Source organism: Peromyscus eremicus, chromosome 17, assembly GCF_949786415.1.
Source record: "Peromyscus eremicus chromosome 17, PerEre_H2_v1, whole genome shotgun sequence".
In the NCBI taxonomy this organism is placed as follows: Eukaryota; Metazoa; Chordata; class Mammalia; order Rodentia; family Cricetidae; genus Peromyscus; species Peromyscus eremicus.
Genome location: NC_081433.1, coordinates 19,674,902 through 19,693,894, shown reverse-complemented (window position 1 = coordinate 19,693,894; position 18,993 = coordinate 19,674,902). Strand labels below are relative to the sequence as shown.

At 45.3% G+C, this 18,993-nt stretch overlaps 1 protein-coding gene across 6 annotated transcripts in view; it reads left to right on the top strand.

The window, feature by feature from the left end:
* The window catches only part of Chrna6 (cholinergic receptor nicotinic alpha 6 subunit), a 52,159-nt gene extending 39,933 nt beyond the window's left edge, over positions 1-12,226 (top strand). For 4 of the 6 annotated variants that reach the window (XM_059244202.1, XM_059244200.1, XM_059244203.1 and 1 more), the window contains 6 exons: positions 173-370; positions 1,979-2,118; positions 7,172-7,216; positions 8,324-8,433; positions 8,537-9,515; positions 10,901-12,226. In XM_059244202.1, coding sequence (XP_059100185.1) covers positions 292-370; positions 1,979-2,118; positions 7,172-7,216; positions 8,324-8,433; positions 8,537-9,515; positions 10,901-11,032 — 1,485 coding nt within the window. In that variant the 5' untranslated portion in view covers positions 173-291 and the 3' untranslated portion in view covers positions 11,033-12,226. The remainder of the gene's footprint in view (positions 1-172; positions 371-1,978; positions 2,119-7,171; positions 7,217-8,323; positions 8,434-8,536; positions 9,516-10,900) is intronic. The other 2 variants (XM_059244205.1, XM_059244206.1) reach the window with 1 other exon arrangement.
* Positions 12,227-18,993: the final 6,767 nt, after the last annotated feature.

Here is an 18,993-nt window from a genome sequence, read left to right as displayed (position 1 = left end):
TGCCTAGCATCTCGCCCTGCTTTGCTTCATCTTTCTTGCACAGCGATCTAGGGTGACAGGAAACGGGACAGCCCTTCTGATGCAGCAGGCTTGGCTTTCTTTGCCCTTTGCATCTGCTCCAGCCTGGGATGCTGGGAGCAGCTGTGCGATGGTCCGTGTTTTCATTCCGCAGAAGGTCCGCGTGGATCGCCTGGGCTTCCGCGGCTTGAGTGGTCTGATTCTTGCAGCAGTGTGGCAGCTGCGTTTTTCACCGCCCTCGGTGTAGACATTGGAATTCAGGGGCTTTTTATCATGCTGACGGGCCAGGACCAGGGATCCCTTCGCTTGGGTTTGTGTCTGTGGTTTTGTGGGTTCTTGGCTTCCTTTAAAGGTAAGTTACTTGGGCTTATGTCCTAGAATGTTTTTAGTTCCGAGCGTTCACTCTCTTATGTCCTAGAATGTTTTTAATTCCACGCGTTCACTCTCCCTTTTCATCTTGTCTAGATCCAGATGACCAGATGACTTTTATTAGTTAGGTTTAACGTAACAGATGTGACTTGGGGAGTAGAGTGGGGAAAACACTGAAATAAGCTGTAAATCGTTTTTCATTTTTCTAACTAAAACGTCTCTTCCCGATTAGCACACAGAGTCATCTGTTTTTGAAGCCGTTTATCAATATGCTCCACTTATTTACTTGTGGTTGTACGTAATATATTTTTCAAAGGGTGGTTTACTTGTTAGCTGGTACTTCTTACTCAGCTTGTGAATGCTCTCACTGTTGGTAACTGTGCTCATTAGGGATGCCTGTCTCATTGTCTATAAAAGAGTGAGCTTGCTCCTTTTAAAAGGTGACTCAGACATGGCTGCTGTGCTGAGCAGATCACATCCCCACCCTACCCCTCACCCTACCCCCATGCTACTAGGTTTCAGGGGGGGGGGGGTTGATAGAGAGGTCAGTGAAAGAGTCTCAGAGGAGGGAAATAGTCATAGTAGCAAGGAAGGTTTCTCACTGGCTTCTGGAAAAAAATGTTTTCATTGTAGTTAATTCCACTGGCAAGAATGACAGGTGATAGGTAAAAAGTTTCCTTTCCTGCTGTTGTCCCAACATTCAGCACTTCCAAATGGACGCATGGAGCAGCATTCAGTGAGGAACAGGGCAATTATTCTCTGTTCGTTTCGCCTGTTCAGGTTTTCAAGCCCATTCTTTTTCCCTCTTTCGAGGTACTAACCATTTGGGGAAATTAATGGCCTAATTTTTGTGGCATCAAATATGAATTGTGCGAAACAAAGTGTAGGGATGTGTTTCAGCAGGGGTGTTGGGGGAGTGAGTTGTGCGAATTGGAGGCAAGAAACTAATGCACCCTTAAGGAATTAGAGACACAGGTGGCACTACTGTCCGGAATTTAATAGCTAAAAGGCGCACTGAGAACCAATTTGCAATTGCTTTTAAAGGATTTTAAGTGAGTTTACTTTAAAAACTTGGCATTCTCACAAATCTAAAACTACATGATCCCAAGGTATATTTTTTTAAGGGCACAACTTTTGAGGACCTAGGCAATGATTAGGTACTATGTCTGGTGAGGGTGCTGGCCTTGCCAGTTGTAAACACACAGACTCCAGAATTCCTGCAAAGCCTCTAGTTCGGTGGTCATGCTGTGAGTTGTGTTTAATGACCAAAAGAAAATTTCCCTCCTCATGACTTTCGTCCCCACGATGACGTTCATGGTGCCCATGACTTAACAGGCAGTCTTCTCGGGATCGCTGTGGACATTGTACTGGTTCTGAGATGATGCTTATGTAGTTGTTCCATCTCCACGGAGAAACAAAGCGAGCAAGGTTAAAAAGGGGGTGGGGTTGAGGGGCCCTGGTCCAGCTAGGAGGGGGCCTCGATGGTACAGTGATGAGACTCTGACTGAGACCCTAGGCTTGGACCGGGAGAGGAGCGAGCTCAGACCCTCCCACAGCACTTCCCTAACGCTTTCCTCCATCCGCCACACAGGCTGTACAGGCTGCGCGTCTGAGGAACAGCTCTTCCACACACTGTTTGCCCACTACAACCGATTCATCCGGCCGGTGGAAAACGTTTCTGATCCGGTCACGGTGCACTTTGAATTGGCAATCACACAGTTGGCCAATGTGGTGAGTGCCTCGGCCTCCAGGGGTGGTGCCAGAGGGCCGAGTTCCCAGCGTTCTTGCGCTTTGTGCACCTGATGGGCACAGAGCTCCACCAGACAACTTAAAAGTGAACGCCAGATTGCATGTGAAGGGTCCCTCAAGGCCCTGCGTAATGCTGTCCTTGCTCAGGCTTTGAGTGATTAGAAGTTCTTTCAGAGTCAGATTATACGATAAAGACCTGAAGGCAAGTGGAAGGGAGCCTTGAAGTGAGCTGAATGACGTGTCATACTCTGTGACCTTCTGTAAGTTCACTGGGATCGTGTTCAAGGGCAAGCAGGAGTGCAACTCCTTTAATTTTCCTTTTTTTCTCTCTCTTTCTAAATAATCTTTCTCTTGTCCCAAGGACAGGAGGTGGAAGAGTCTGATTTTCAAAGTGCAGCAGGGGTCTTAGCTCCAGGCCTGGACTTCGGCCCCAATTGCACAAGTAGGTAGACTAGGAAATTAAGGGAAGCCTGGAGTGTCACCAGAGAGGGCATTAGAGATGGCTATCACACACATAGAGGATGCCTGTCACCTTCCAGCCCAGCCCGAGGATAGGGTAGGGGTCCTCCTACCCTACAACATCTGTCCTGGGGGTGCATGGGGGGTGCCGTCTCTAGGTATACTTAGAGAAAGACCTAACTACAATATATAGGCAGACACCACCAGGCTTCTCCAGTCTACACTGCTCAGTGGACTGTGTTGATCCAACCTGGTCCTTTAACTCTAGATTGGACATGTGCCTATTCTGGTAAATTCTGGCTCGTGTTTCAAATGCCAGATGTTTCTTCTTACCTGGTTAGACCCACTGGGCCCATTAAAAACCACTTATTTTGTATCTGTTCTGACCCCTTCTTGCTTTTACACTGGGCAGGATGCATGTGGGCTGGGCTACTGGAAGAAGAGAGCTAAACTGAGTGTCACCTGCAGTCTGGAAGAGCCACCCCTCTGTTCAGCTTTACTTCACACCCCTTATGATGCACTCTCGAAAGACAATTTTCTTAGGTTGGAAGGATGGCAGCAGATGGCCCTGATATGTGGATTTTGACATTGGCATGGGACACTAATATAATGAGTATGTGGCCTGTGGACAGCTTAAACAAAATGAGTCTATTTCTTTTTGTGTAACAGAAATATAAAGATTGATAGCCCAGACGAGTAGCACATGGTATCATCAGGGTGTTAATATTGGACCACTATGCTTAATTTTAAAGTTTTATACTGCTCCACTCCAGGGTACACCACTCACATGAGCCATGATGTGGAAAGCATAGCCAGATTCGTCAACAGTGGCACAATTCCATCTATCTCTTTTGCCATCCTGGGCACACCAATTGTTTCTTTGTGTTGCTTCATGGTCTGAGACAGCTGCTCTATTTCCTCTCTTTATATTCATATCCTTGGCAAGAAGTGGTAGGAAGAAGCAGAGGAGCAAAGGGGCACACACCAGACACCTGTAGCTTTTCAAGGCTCTGTCATAGAAGTTACCCTGACTTTGCCATTGTCTGATAGGTTCTCTGTCTCTTCAGTTTCTCAAACTGCAAAAGAGATCTGAGGGAATAAAGCTTGTTTTGTTTGTTTGTCTGTTTATTTGGAGATGGAGTCTTGGTATGTCGCCTACACAGGCCTTGAGCTCTCATTGACTCCAAAGCTTGATCCACCCAAGTGCTAGGATTCCGGGTGTGTTGTACCACTGTGCTGGTACTTTATAAAGTAACTTTTATTAATTGCAAATTTATTGATTTAGATTGTTATATATTACAACTCAGTCGTGAGAAATAATAAAGATCCCATGGATGCTTTCCTAAGTTTCTCCCTCATCTTTCCTTCATTTCTAAAATTGGCAGTATTGGCTTCATGTGGAAGCCCATACATGGAATCCCAGCCATTGCAAGGTAGAGGCAATGGGATCAGGAATTTACACAAACCTGTGGCTACATAGAGAGTCTGGAGCTAGCTCAAAATATATAAGACCCTGTCTCAAACAATAAAAAATAAAATGTTAATACAAAATCAGTCATAGAATATGTACACTTGCAGAGCTGGCCTTTCACTCAACATCATTCTTAGGCTTCTCCTCTGTGTGTTGACTACATCAGTATGTGTTCCTTCCTGTTGCTGGCTCATGGTTCATGGTCATTCATGGTCCACAATTTGCTTAGATGTTGAGGAACATATAGGCTGAATCCAGGTATTGCTCTATGAACACTGGTGTGCAGCACTTTGCATAAACATATACTTTCATATCTCTGGGATAAATGTCCAGACTCTCTGGGTCACGTGACAGTTTTGTCAGATGAGCTCTGACAGTAGAGTCAATGAGGGCGCAAGGCCTGTGTAGGCTACATACCAAGACTCCATCTCCAAACAAACAGAGAAACAAACAAAACAAGCTTCTTTTCCTCAGATCTCTTTTGCAGTTAGAGAAACTGAAGAGATGGAGAACCTATCAGACATTGGCAAAGTCAGGGTGACTTCTATGACAGACCCTCGAAAAGCTACAGGTATCTGATGTGTGCATTATGGAGTGTGACTGAGAAGCTTCATTACTTTCTTTTTTTTTTTTAATTTTTATTTTGCAATACAATTCAGTTCTACATATCAGCCACAGATTCCCTTGTTCTTCCCCCTCCCGCCCCCCTCACCTTCCCCCCAGTCTGCCCCCCATTCCAATCTCCTCCAGGGCAAAGCCTTCCCCACAGACTGAGATCAACCTGGTGGACTCAGTCCAGGTAGGTCCAGTCCCCTCCTCCCAGGCCGAGCCAAGGGACCCTGCATAGGCCCCAGGTTTCAAACAGCCAACTCATGCAATGAGCACAGGACCCGGTCCCACTGCCTGGATGCCTCCCAAACAGATCAGGCCAATCAACTGTCTCACCCACTCAGAGGGCCTGATCCAGTTGGTGACCCCTCAGCCATTGGTTCATATTTCATGGCTTCATTACTTTCTAGAAGGGCTTTCAGACCCCTGCTGCTGTCTAAGTCTCCAGATGAGTCTTCCATCTCAGAGAGCTATGCACGAAAGTATTTGCAGTCCTGTGAGACAGCCTCGGCCTGTGAATCTTGTGAATACATGATCTTTCTGTAAAGGAAAGATGTAGGAGCATGCTCTCTTTCCTCATGTAAGACAAACTCCCTGTGCAACATTGCCAGACGTGGCAGAAATGGCAAACCTAAGCCACTGTAGAATGTAGGTTGCATGGGCTTTCTAAGCCACATCTCCCAGTATATTGCAGCTTTTCCAGAAACTAGTGCATTTGAAATCATGATTCAAAATGGTACATCTGGGAGTCAAATACTTCCCCAGTGACGAGGTATAGGCTGATGGTTCCAAGAACATGGTGTGGTTCTGTCCATCTCTGGCCTCCTCCCCTGGCAGGGCTCACTGAGCACAGTGTCCATTACAGTGGTCTGGAGTTGTATGGACTCTATGATTTGCTAGAATACGTCCTGATCCATGTAGTTTTCTAACACTTCCAAGGGTATGGATACCTCATGGATACACACCGTGTGGAGTTTATCCAACCCACAGAAATGTGCCAGGGGGAGCAGGCCTGTTGAGAACGGCATTGCTAATGAGTGTCAACTCCCTAAACACGGTGAATTAGTCAGAGATACATCAGGTTTTGGAGAATGTGCAGGGCGTAGGCCAGTCACCTCTAAGATCTCATGGAACTGAGGCAGCAGAGCTCATCTGGTTTTGACCAACAGCTAGTGCATATACTGGCAAAGCTTCTGCTCGACCTGACAGATTCAAGGTGACTCAGTACCAGAAGGCCCTGATCAAGAAGACTAACTGAAACTGAAGGCTCCATTCTTCTTGGTAACCTTTACAAAGCTCAGGGCCTGTGATGGCTCCGTATGACCCACTGATGGGAAGAAGCTTGGCATAGTCTCTCTTTGGACCTCTCCAGGGTGGGTGGCAGTAACCATGGGGTGAAGGAGCGGAGCCCAGCGAGTGACCCAGTGGAGTGGGGAGAGCTACTGTCAGAGCCCTGCATAGAAACCTCAGCAAAGCTGGATTCCTTAATGCTATAGGGGCCTCAGATATCTTGGGAAGCAAGATATTGGAATCTCCTGGTGACTGCTAAGAACCTACCATGAGGACCCAAGCTATTGTGCTGTGACCTACACGTCATCTAGGCGTCTCCAGTAGCTTTCCTGATGAGGATAAATGGCCACTTAAGAATCATCTTTACTGAAGATGGTGACAGGGAATGCCTGCATACCACCTACTCTGACTCTTCTTACTGTCCAAGCAGCCCCTTAAGCGACGTAACTCCTCTTAGAAGCCTTCTTTGACTTATCTCAAACAGATGTGTGTGCACACATGAGCCACTCTACCTCCCCTTGATATATCACATGGTATTTTATGTATGCATGTACATATGTTATTAGTCTTGTGTCTTCCCAACCAACATCTAAGATCACATGAAGGCAGGAGCTTTGTCCACTCTGTGACTGAGCAGAAAGTGGCCACTCAGTAAGTGTGAGCATCCTTTGTAGCTGAAGGGCACTTGGGCTAGGGAAGAGAACGCATAGGGAATGGACAGCCAGGTCCAGCTGGCGACCTTGCTAGTGAGCTGAAGCTCTTGTTTCCATTTGGATCCCATGGCAGATGCAAACAGGGAGTTCCAGGCCTCTTTCAGGACAGGACATGGGGCATGTGTAGGAATAGTGAGCACCTGTCACCACCCACAGTGCTTCCCCTCCATTGTCCCTAAACCTCTGCCCTTCTCCCTGTCTCTCTTCATGCACCCAGGAGGCTTTATGGGCTGAGGTGATGAGAAAAGATTCACAAAGGAGATGAAATTCAAATGAGCTTCGAGCAACATTGTAAAGCTATATGTCATTTCTAAGTCAACAGAGCAGGGACAAGTGTAAAAATACCGTATTTCTGTTGGAGTTCTCTCGGTCTTCATGCTTGCCTTCATTAGCACAATTAGCTTGATTGGTCAATTTTTAGCTATAATTCTTGCATGAAGACTTGTATTAGCAAGTACATAGTAGGCTGAAAATATTATTTCTCCCCTTCCAGGATGAAGTCAACCAGATCATGGAAACCAATCTGTGGCTGCGTCACGTATGTGTCTCTCATGTGTCTCTCTCCCTTTGAACTGTGGCCACGTGTGTCCACTCAGTGATAAACCCACCTACACTGCCTCTTTCCCTACCCAACCTATGATAGATATAGAATATCCTCCACCTTGCATCTCCTAATCCTCGGGCTCTGCTCTGGTTGCAGCTAACTTAATTCAGGCAGCTCATGGACAGAGCCTAATGTCTTTGACATAGCATCCTCTGACCTTTCTACCTTCTGCTCTCGGATCTCTTCTTATCAGTTACTGCGGTCCCAAGTCCAATGCTTACTTTCCTCTTTGATAGCTCCAGGAGGTCAGCTGTTGAGGTCTAGAGAACATATTACATAATCGATAGCTGGTTTTTACAAGTTATAGTGTCTATTAAAAGTCTAAATAGTTTACACAGTGCAATAGACTTATACTCACGCATACAAATTATGTTTTTATCATAAGAAACAAGTTACTACCCCAGTTTTGAACCACTGGAGTAGTCCATAAAACATGATATGAAACCTTGATCTTGGCCAGTTAGCTTGTTATAGGTATGCCAAAATCTACCCAGCTATTTCCCTTTCTGTGCCCATGGTTATAATTCCCTGCTTTGAATGGGAATCAGTGTATTCTTCAAAATATCTTATTTTTTAATTAACGAAATTATTGAACCAACATAAACATTTGGGAAAAGTTATGATGGCATTTTTCAAAAAGGATTTTTACCCATTTTAAAGTGAAAGGGGCTTGTAGGGAGGAAGGGGGTAAAAGGCGAAGGGGGTTGGGATTGAGATTCAGAGAGGACAGAGGGTAACAGTAATCAGGACCCCCAATGCATATGCACTTGTTAAAGAACAAATTTAACAAAAGTTGAAAACAGCCGGGCGGTGGTGGTGCACGCCTTTAATCCCAGCACTCGGGAGGCAGAGCCAGGAGGATCTCTGTGAGTTCAAGGCCAGTCTGGGCTACCAAGTGAGTTCCAGGAAAGGTGCAAAGCTACACAGAGAAACCCTGTCTCGAAAAACCAAAAAAAAAAAAAAAAAAAAAAAAAAAAAAGTTGAAAACAAAGCAAGACTACTGCCACCACCAGAAATGGATCTTTATTTCTTTTCTTTTAGATCTGGAAAGACTACAGATTGCGCTGGGATCCCACAGAGTATGATGGCATTGAGACACTCCGTGTTCCAGCAGACAAGATCTGGAAGCCAGATATTGTTCTATATAACAAGTACGTGTGTCTAGACAGATTCACGGCAATGTTCAAAATCTTTGGCCCGTGTGACACACAGCACAGGGACCGTGTTGCTAACAGTATGTGGTTTTTCTTGCAGTGCTGTTGGCGACTTCCAAGTCGAAGGCAGAACCAAAGCTCTTCTGAAGTATAATGGCATGATAACCTGGACCCCACCAGCCATCTTCAAGAGTTCTTGTCCTATGGACATCACCTTCTTCCCTTTTGATCATCAAAACTGTTCCCTGAAATTTGGCTCCTGGACTTACGACAAGGCTGAAATTGACCTTCTGATCATTGGCTCTAAAGTGGATATGAACGATTTTTGGGAAAACAGTGAATGGGAAATTGTCGATGCCTCTGGCTACAAGCATGACATCAAGTACAACTGTTGTGAGGAGATTTACACAGACATCACCTACTCTTTCTATATCAGGAGGCTGCCCATGTTTTACACCATTAACCTCATCATCCCCTGTCTCTTCATCTCCTTCCTCACTGTGTTGGTCTTTTACCTTCCTTCTGACTGTGGCGAGAAGGTAACTCTCTGCATCTCAGTTCTGCTCTCACTGACCGTCTTTTTGCTGGTGATTACTGAGACCATCCCATCCACATCTCTTGTGATCCCACTGGTGGGTGAGTATCTACTGTTCACCATGATCTTTGTCACCCTGTCCATTGTGGTGACTGTGTTTGTGCTGAACATACACTACCGTACACCAGCAACACATACCATGCCCAAGTGGGTGAAGACCATTTTCCTTCAGGTTTTCCCCTCAATTCTGATGATGAGGAGGCCTCTGGACAAGACCAAGGAGGCAGACGATGTTAAAGTCCGCAAAAGCCTTCCCAAGAGACCTTCCAAGGTCAAGTTTGCTCATCGAAGAGAGCCCAAACTTCTGAGGGAATGCTGTCACTGTCAAAAATCAAGTGAGATAGCTCCTGGCAAGAGAAGATTGAGTCCGCAGCCTGCACAGTGGGTGACAGAGAATTCAGAGCACTCACCAGATGTGGAAGACGTGATCGATAGTGTTCAATTCATAGCAGAAAACATGAAGAGCCACAATGAAACAAAGGAGGTAAACATATATCCCTTTTCTCCAGCCGGTTGTAGCAGGCCTCTAGGCACTTTAGAGACTAGTCAGAGCATCAGTGGGAGTTATGTTTGTGGTACAATCAGACAGAATCATTGAAGACCAGCTCTACTATCATGCAGCATTGGGGAACCTGGGTTAGAGTTCAGGTAGCCACAGTGAGGTGACATGTAGCCCTCCATACAACACATCTCCAATCTGCATTTACTTACAATAAAATCCAGCTACGCTACACATGCAGGACAAGCTTGATTCATGGAACAAGCCCCAACACAGCACACAGTAGCAAAGAGAGGGTGAGGAGGGAGACTCGCCAAGGAGAAGCAGAACTGGCTGTGGTGCTGCCTGTAGTCGCAATGATGAAGGATGTGAGCTCTTTAGCATTCAGCAGCTCTGGCTCCACTTCCTCCACTAGAGATAGACATAGACTCGAATCAAAGGCATCTAGGAGATGTGCCCAGCATGCACACATTCTGCTCCTGTCTCCCACACTCTCATGCCAGTAACTTGGGTCCCCCTTCCCCAAAACAAGAACTCAAAGATAACATGCCTACTCTCCATGCCACCACTTGACTAGCTGAGGCTTCCAAAAGCTCTTGCCAAGTATCTGGAGTTGTTTTGTACTATAGCTCCCGGCATCTGTAACTCCTAGTGAAAGGATGTCAAGACCTCCAAGACTCCCTGTTGATGCCCTGGGAGACAATGAGAACGCCAGTCATAACACATGTCACAGGACAGGAATGACCAATGAGCTCTCCTCCAGGCTGGCATCTTTTTGTATGTAGGAGATATAGTTATTGTTGACTTATCATGCCATGCAGGTCCCCTAATACACAACCCACAGGGACCATAGCAGAAGGTTAGAAGTTTAGAACTGAAAGACTCCAGACTTGTGAAAGCTCTCCCTGTGAGCATCACTTTGAGGCCTGGAAGCTGCTTATTTCTGTATAGGGGGTCCTCAGTCACATCCCACATCCTCCAGCCTGTTCTCTCATAGCTTCAAAATCAGGTCCCCAAAGGGCCAGACTCTCCTTGTGCACACGTGACAAGAGTTGGATTCTCAAACAGATATTTTTAGGAACTGTCCCTAGAAAAGGACCTTTGTCACAGGAAAGGGATCATAAAAGTCTTCAGCACCATCCATAGCCAGCTCTATGGGCCACCCATGGTGTATATCTATCCACCATCCTTAGACAATGAGCACCCTATAGGAGACATGGGCAGGCAAACATAATATCAATAATTGATTTTGAATGTGCTGAAGAAAGATGCTTTGAAGAAAAAAAGAAAACACTATTCATAAGACAGAGCATGTTTTCCTATGGTCTTGGTTTTTTAAAGCTAGCCTTGATCTTTTGTTCGTATTTCAGGTAGAAGATGACTGGAAATACATGGCCATGGTGGTGGACAGGGTCTTCCTCTGGGTGTTTATAATCGTCTGTGTGTTTGGAACCGTGGGACTATTTCTACAGCCACTGCTTGGGAACACTGGAAAGTCTTAGTCTGTATTTTCCTTTTTGCCTTCTGAATTTTTTAGTTGTTGTGTCTGTTCTGAACTACTTACCACAAGAAAAGGCCAAGTACCCACTCTCCCAAACCCCGACCAGAAGGGAAAGGGGAACAATATTATAACCTTAGGAGCCTGAATACGTGTCTTCGTTGTGCTGGGTGTCCATTAGAGTAGTTTACCATCTTGGTGCCCAGAGCTGGTAGTGCTCCTAGGCCAGAAGCGCTGACTCAGTTTCTCCATGCTAGGCATTCTTTGTTTCCAGAAACATGAATGGTCCCTCACAGAGCCGGGCCCCACAGCCAGCATCAGTCCACACTGAAAAGGGATTCTCTTGTATCTGAAGCTCCTGTTGGTGGTTGCAATGATGTGTAAGACCAGAGAGAAACTCGGCAACACTGCTGACATTTGCAACACCTGTCAGCTACTCTACCCTATTTTCTTGTGCGTGTCTCTGTGACGGAGCTCACACAATTCTCCGACACATGCGTGGTTAAAGAAGAAACCAGACGGTGTCTCTCTTAGCAGACTTTCAATTAGTTGTACTATTGGCTTTCTGTGTGAGAAATCACCTGAGATAACCAGTGTGAACAGGGGAAGTTGATAAGAATTCATGGTTTCAGAGGATTCATGACCACTGGGCCCCACTGCCTCTGGACCTTTGGGGAGGCAAATCATCATGACTGGCATGCCTAGTAGAGGGCAGTTGTCCACTTCATGACAGCTACCAAGAAAGCAAAAAGAGAGAAAGAATCCAGGGTGCCAATATTCCCTTCAAAGGCACACGCCAATGACTTCCTATAGGGCCTCATGTCCCAGAAGCTCCACTACCTCCCAGTAGCACAGAAGACTAAGTCTTTAACACATGTCCTTGGGGGTGATCTAAACCACAGCAGTATTGTTCCGGCAGAACACTTGGCTGGTACCCAGTGCCTTGCTAGGTGCTACAAGGGTAACATGAGTAGATTCTTTCCCTTATAAAGTTACAGCCTTTTAGAAAAGTCATACAAGAAAGACCCACAGGATCAGGTAGTGGAGAATACCACTAGGGCAACTCAGATGAAAGAACCTAATTGGGAAAAACCTAAAACCACTCTTGTGTTTCAGATAGGCATCTGTCTAGTCTTTTCCCGTGAGCCCTTCACATGCTCACTGCATGGAGACCAATAAAATCTTTAAGAAATTTTAATCTCCTGCCATTTGTAGCGATTTCTTTTTTGAGTGGGTGAACATTGGGAATTGTGTAGTGTTCCACTCCAGTTACTTGTTTACATGACTGTTATAACTTGCAGGTGTATCTTAGACAGCAACCCACGGAGTCTAGTAAAGAAGATGCTTCCAGTTCCAACTTTCCCTCCCAGCAAGTCCTTGTTTGTGTGCATAGGTAATTTCATGATTCAATTTCACCTTCTGATGCTGTTGTCTCGAAACAATATCAGCAACCTTTGGCAGGGCCTAGATGATGTGGACTGTCTGTCTTCCTTGAGAGGTGGACACCTGGTCCGCTTTCAGGATGAGGCTGCAGAGGCAGTCATATCTCTCACTGGACAGAGGCTCCGTGATGGGTGATTTGATGTGCTCTGGCTCATATTGGACAATATAAAAAAAGGGATCTCTGGGATCCTCAGGGATGCTGAGTAAGCCACAGGCCTTCCCAAAAATCCTCCGCAGGTTGGGGCCACCTTGGCCTGTGCTACAATAGTGGTCTAGCTACACCAAGTAGATGCCTTGGGTGGTGCTTCCATTCTCCTTCAGATCTGGGTGGCCAGCCATGTAGCTTGTGGAGTTGTTTTGTTTGTTTGGTGGTGGTGGTATTTTTTAAATTAGAACATTTGTTTTATTATGCTGTAGAAGTTTCTTACATGCTGTGCAAATAAATTCTCCATCCAGTGTTAGCATACACATTTTGTGAATTGCATTGTAAGAATGAAGGGTAAGAGCCAGGCAGTGGTGGTGCATAATTAAGTGAACCCATTTTAATATAAAACACTACTTGTTTTAGAGATAGAACTCTGAGACAATCAAAAGGTCCATCTTAGCATTGCATTGAAACATTATTCTCTGGAAATTACAGTGATCCATGTGTCTAGCTAGATGCTATCTTTACAGGGTCTAAGACCATGGGTATTGACTGTGTACTGTAGCCACAGGCTGTGCTACCCAGCTTACTGCTGGACACAGAGATGATATCAAACTGTCACCCTCTGAATTCAGTAATTAATCATAACAATAATGATATGGCAGTCAAAGATTAGGAGTGCTCATAGGGTGCAAAGTGGTCTTCACATTACCATCTATGATGGATTCCTGCCAATGATGTGAAATCAGAAGTAGTTAGGATTGCTGTTGTCATGTTAGACTACAGGAAACTCAAGGGACAAAGAAACAAGCCAGATGACGTCTGAAACAAAGAGACTGAGAAATGAAAAGGTGGGACATGCTCAGTGATAGCAGAGTTAGTCCTCCCAAGAAACCACTGCCCAAGAGGAGACTGAAATGGACTTAGGAGGCACAACAACACAACCCTGCATCAGGTCCTAATTTAGAAAAGCTAACTACAGAGCTAAAGTACTTCTGAGCAGAAAAACCAAACTTAAAATTAAAAATTATTTTGTTAAATATGGCAATATTGTTTAGGAAATGTCCTCATGTGAGAAATAATAACAGAGCAGAAGAGAAAGAGCTGGCCCTGCTCCTCACCAGATGCAGCACTTGGGAGAGCAGGCCCTGCACCTCACCTGCCAGGGTGCACAGTAGAGCTGACCCTGTTGACTGGGGTAAGGGTGAGCCAGCCATGAGAATGTGAGCAGGGGAGACCTGGCCCTGCCCCTCATCTGCCATACAGTGGTTTGGGCAAGAGAGAGATGTCCTCCCTCCGCCCCCCCCACCTCTCACTGCCTGTGGTAGGTGGGAGAGCTATCCCTGAGGTCATGAGAGCAGGAGGGCTGTCCCTGCCCCTCACCAGCTGCAGCACTTGGGAGAGTGGCCCCTGCACCTCACCTGGGCAACACAGTAGAGCTGGCCCTGGTGGTGAAGCTATGGGTGAGCCAACCTGGTAGTGAAGTCATGAAAGCAGGAGAACAAGTCCCACCCCATGCTCCTTGCTGCATAGGGTGAATTGGCCAGGGTAATGCTGGAGAGCTCAACCTGGTGGTGAGGATAGGGGACAACTGGTAGGCTGACCTACCCTGCAACCACCCAGGCCTAGAATCAGGGCTATGAGTTGGCCCACCCCATCTATGATCTGCTGGAGCATGTGAAGAGGCTGGTCCTGCAGATGAAAAGCTGCAAGATCTCCACAACACAGGGCAACAACAGGATATCCAAGAGGAGTCTGAGTAAGGGCTCAGTATTGATAATGTAGCAGAAAACAGAGGCCTCCGAACCAGTCCAATGACTCTTTGTAATAAACACTTGCAACTAAAGATATATGGACAAAAGGATAATCTGGGTGACTCACTGTGTTACACTACAGCTTCCACAATAAGATTTCTCTCCTTTTCTCTCTCCTTTTTTCTTTTCTCTTATTTATTTTATTTTATTTGGGGGAAGGGGCATTACAAGGGCAGAGAGTAGATACAAAGGGTCAGAGAGATGAATGGGATTGAGAGACATGATGTGAAATCCACAAAGAAGAAATAAAAACTTACAAAAAGAGAATAAATAATTCTCTCAAGGTACACACTGAAGACAGTGCACTGAGATAGTAATGTTGGGACAGGCTACACAAGAGTACACCATGTGGATAACCCAATCAAACACTTCTAGTGTCCAGAAGGTGCCATGGAAGCTTCCAAAGCAAGGAAGCAACCAACAGTCCTACCCAACTATGATGCCAATGAACCACATCAATGACCAACAAGTCATATAACACTCCAGGTGCAGTCGTGGCACGCATGCCTTGATAGTAACCAACAGCTCTCTAATTGGACTTAAGACTCACTCAACAAGCCGGGCGGTGGTGGCGCACACCTTTGATCCCAGCACTTGGGAGGCAGAGGCAGGTAGATCTCTGTGAGTTCAAGGCCAGCCTGGTCTACAGAGTGAGTTCCAGGACAGCCAGAGCTACACAGAGAAACCCTGTCTCGAAAAATTAAAAAAAAAAAATCACACAACAAAAGGAAAATAATGCCTGGTGCTAAAACCCTAGCTAACTCCTCAGTGCTAGTGATGTCATGGTTATTAGAGGAAAATCCACAACCACTAATTCACTAAGCCAGCATAATCCCTAAGAACAATCCAAAATCATTTGTCTTTATACCCACAGATAAGTGTAGTCTTTACCCCTCATCATGGAAACTTTTTTTGCAACAGATGGAAAACACTATAGAAAACCACAACCAACAAAATGCAGGGTTGTGGAGCATAGTCCCAACTGATACATCTACAAACCACTCCCACACCTAAGACTTGGGGAACATGGCCAAGGAGGGGGCAGAAGGATTGTAAGAGCCAGAGGATCGAGGAGTTTTCTGTGTCTCTTCATAATATCAGAAGCTACATCCATAAAGTCTCACCAATATGACTGCCAAAATGTGAGCTGAACAAAGATAACACCAATGAGCAAGCCAAACTGGATAGGAGAAAGCCTCAAGCCCACACAAGGAACCATAGATAACTGAAGATAGGGTGGGAATTGGAGAGGTGGTCTTCCCCAGGGAAGAGCACACCCATTGATTGTCTAGTGCCAAACCGTCAGCCCTGAAAACATACATGGCAGGTAGCATTATACAGACTGAACAGGTTACATTTAGGAACATGTGTGTGTGTTAAAAATACATATATGTGTGCAATAACAATTAGTGAAAAAAAGAGGCCATAAATTTGAAAGAGTGCAAAGGGGTATACAGGAGGGTTCAGAGGGAAGAAAGGGAAGGAAGAAATGCTATAATTAAATTACAACCTTAAAACAAAAACCTTCTGGGACACGATTTAGTTAATGAAAATACATTGAATAAGCCTGATGTGCACACTCAGCCCTATTAGACACGTTGGGGACATAAAGATGGTAACATTGGCGCAGGTAAGGAACTCACCCTCACCAAACAGAACAAACAAAAATAATCCCGTTCTAAACCACACAGTGAAAATCAAAACACCAGAGACAGGGAGATCTCTGGGGCTGTGTTCTGTGAAGACCCCTCAGGAGGTCTGGGATGGGAACAGAGAGCCAAAGGATGAGATCAACAAAAGAAGCTGTCCGTCTGTTCAGGTCTTGCAACACCCACTGATTCAGATCAGCTGTCAAATTTTGCCCACAGATTTTTCTTCCTATACAGATGGAGTTGATTTTTTTTTTTACTTTCCTTTATATTGTGTGTGTGTGTGTGTGTGTGTGTGTGTGTGTGTGTAACTGTGTGTGCACACATATGCTAAGGCATTTGTGGAGGTGGCATTGAAAGACACCTTAACGGAAGGCAATTCTCTCCTTCCACCAGGTGGGTTATGGGTATTAAACTCAGATCCTCAGGCTTGGGAGACACTGCCCTTACGTGCTGAGCCCTCTCTCCAAGCCTAAAATTTCCCTGCTTTAACATTATCTTTTGAAGTACTCTCCCAGGATCATTACAATATGCAAATATATATCCTTTTCTATATGAACTATTAATATCATCTTCCACTTTAGCTGCTAGTAAAAGTAAGCCACATGCACACACTGAGGTTCAACCTTTTCTGTATTTGATTATGTCAGAAAAGGTTTGCTGTGGAAAATGGCTCATGCTGGTGTTTATCAAAATGTAAAACTAAATTCAGATCTAAACACTTTTTCTGATGTTAATGGGGCCCTTTTCCTAGCATATTAGCCAGTAAAACGTGATGAGTCAAAGTCAAGGCGAAGGAAGGGGAATAATAACTATTCGCCCCTTTATCCACATTATCATTCAGGAAGTCATAGTTAAGCCTTGATTTTCTGTCCTGAGGTAGCCACAAAGCAGATTACAGTCTCTCCGAGGAACAAAGCTGCTGTGAGGAGCCCTGTGGTTCAACACTGAGGAAGCTCCAGAGCAAGCATAGAGTGTAGGACTGAGAAGAACTTGAAAGGTCACGCATCCTCACCTCTTGCTGCTGAGCCACACGCTGAAGTCCTCTAGGGTGCACAGCTAGTTTAAGGCTCAATGCTCACTCTGCTGGCTAGCCACAAAGCTAGGACCAACAAGCCTTGTCCCCTAGTTTGTATTTCACTGTGTTGACTCATCTCTTTACAAATCCATCTCGTATACTGGATCGAACCAGATCCAAGCACACTATTGGCAGCAGGTGTGAGGGAGGCAGGCGGGCGGGGGGGATTGTAGGCTCTGCAACAGGTTCTAAAGAGGCTGAGGCAGACATTCTCCTTCAACTGGCTATGGCTGAGCTCCCTAAGAACTCCAGACCTGGGTTTAAACCATCCCTTCCATACACACACTTAAACACCATCTGAAGAGTCTAAGAAAGACAAGACAGTGAAGTGTGACCAAGAACTGAATTACCATAAGCAGGGAGGGAGGGGTTGGTGCAGGCTGTAGAGCCGAGGGTGGAAGTCTGATACTGGCAGCCTGAGAGCCTGGACGCCCCCTGTGCTACTTCTGGTGTGTGACGTGAACAAGAAGCTATGAACAAGGACTTCCGCCCGACCTTACTCACACATACCAACACTAACAGCCAGAAAGGGACCAACTGCAGAGATGTGACTGTTATACCCAGAGTCCCCCAAAGACCACCAAGCGACCAAATCCAATGCAAGAGCAAAGAGTCTTTGTATTATTATGAGTTAACTCGGGACTCTCCATTCTTCTGACACAGCAGCCAGCAGAGCAGGAGAGACGCCGAGTAGCAAGGGGACAGAGTATTTATAGCGAGTAAAGCAACATTGGTGAAGCAAGGTGGGGTTGGGGGTCTCCAGACTATATAGGAGCAGACTCAGGATTGATGCACCTCCCATCCGGAGGTGCTGTCCTTGGTTAATTTGCAGCTACAAGAAAACTATTATCTCTTGGCAGTTGTTGTGGCTATTACATTTTTTCTTTACCATGACCCTACTTTCCTTAACTTTTTTTTTTTTAATTGCCTTATTTTACTTTATGAGGACATCTGTTGGGGTTTTCCTGTAACTAGAGCTAGGCTCAAGGTTGGGGTCTCAAGGGCACCTCACGCTGTGCCAAGGGCCTACATTCTGTTGGGTGTTTGCCACAGCCTGTCATGACTGCAGAATAGTCAAGGTATGGGTCCCCGCAGGGGCCTGGGTTCCTCAGTGACCAAGGGCTGGAGCCACACCAGAGTATACAGGCAGCACAAACTGGAATCAGAGGGATATTTAAATAAATGAATAAATTAGAACATGGAGTTGGAGGATAGAGTTAGGGAGTAGATCGGGGAGAAACTGGGGGGTAGGAATCAGAGGTAAGTAAGATCAAAATACGTTGTGTGAAATTTTCAAAGAATTAAGAAAATACTGTATTTTAAAAAAAATGTAAAAGCATAAGAGAAGAGTCAATCAGTTAATAAACATGGAGAGTAGGTCCAGCAATGACAGGATCTTTACCAGAAATGTCAAGAGGAAAAGAGAGAAAATGGAGAAAGACAGTAAAAGAAATTGAAGAAGATCTGCATAGTTTGAAGACATTAGTCATTGAAGGGAGAGAGGAGGAGTTGGGAGGAAAGGGGAAAGGAAGGAGGGGGAAGAGAAGGGCGGAGAGATGAACAGAGATAGATGGACATCACTCTTTGCTTAGACACGATGTGACATATCTAGGTCTAAAGATAGAAAGACAAGCTTAAGAGAATTAGGAAAGAAAAAAACATGGACTAATACACATAAGAAGACTGAACTATTACTGTGTTTTGCAATGACAATAATCTATTTATTTATTAATTTATTTATTTACTTATTTATTTATTTATTTTTGGTTTTTCGAGACAAAGTTTCTCTGTGTAGCTTTGTGCCTTTCCTGGAACTCACTTGGTAGCCCAGGCTGG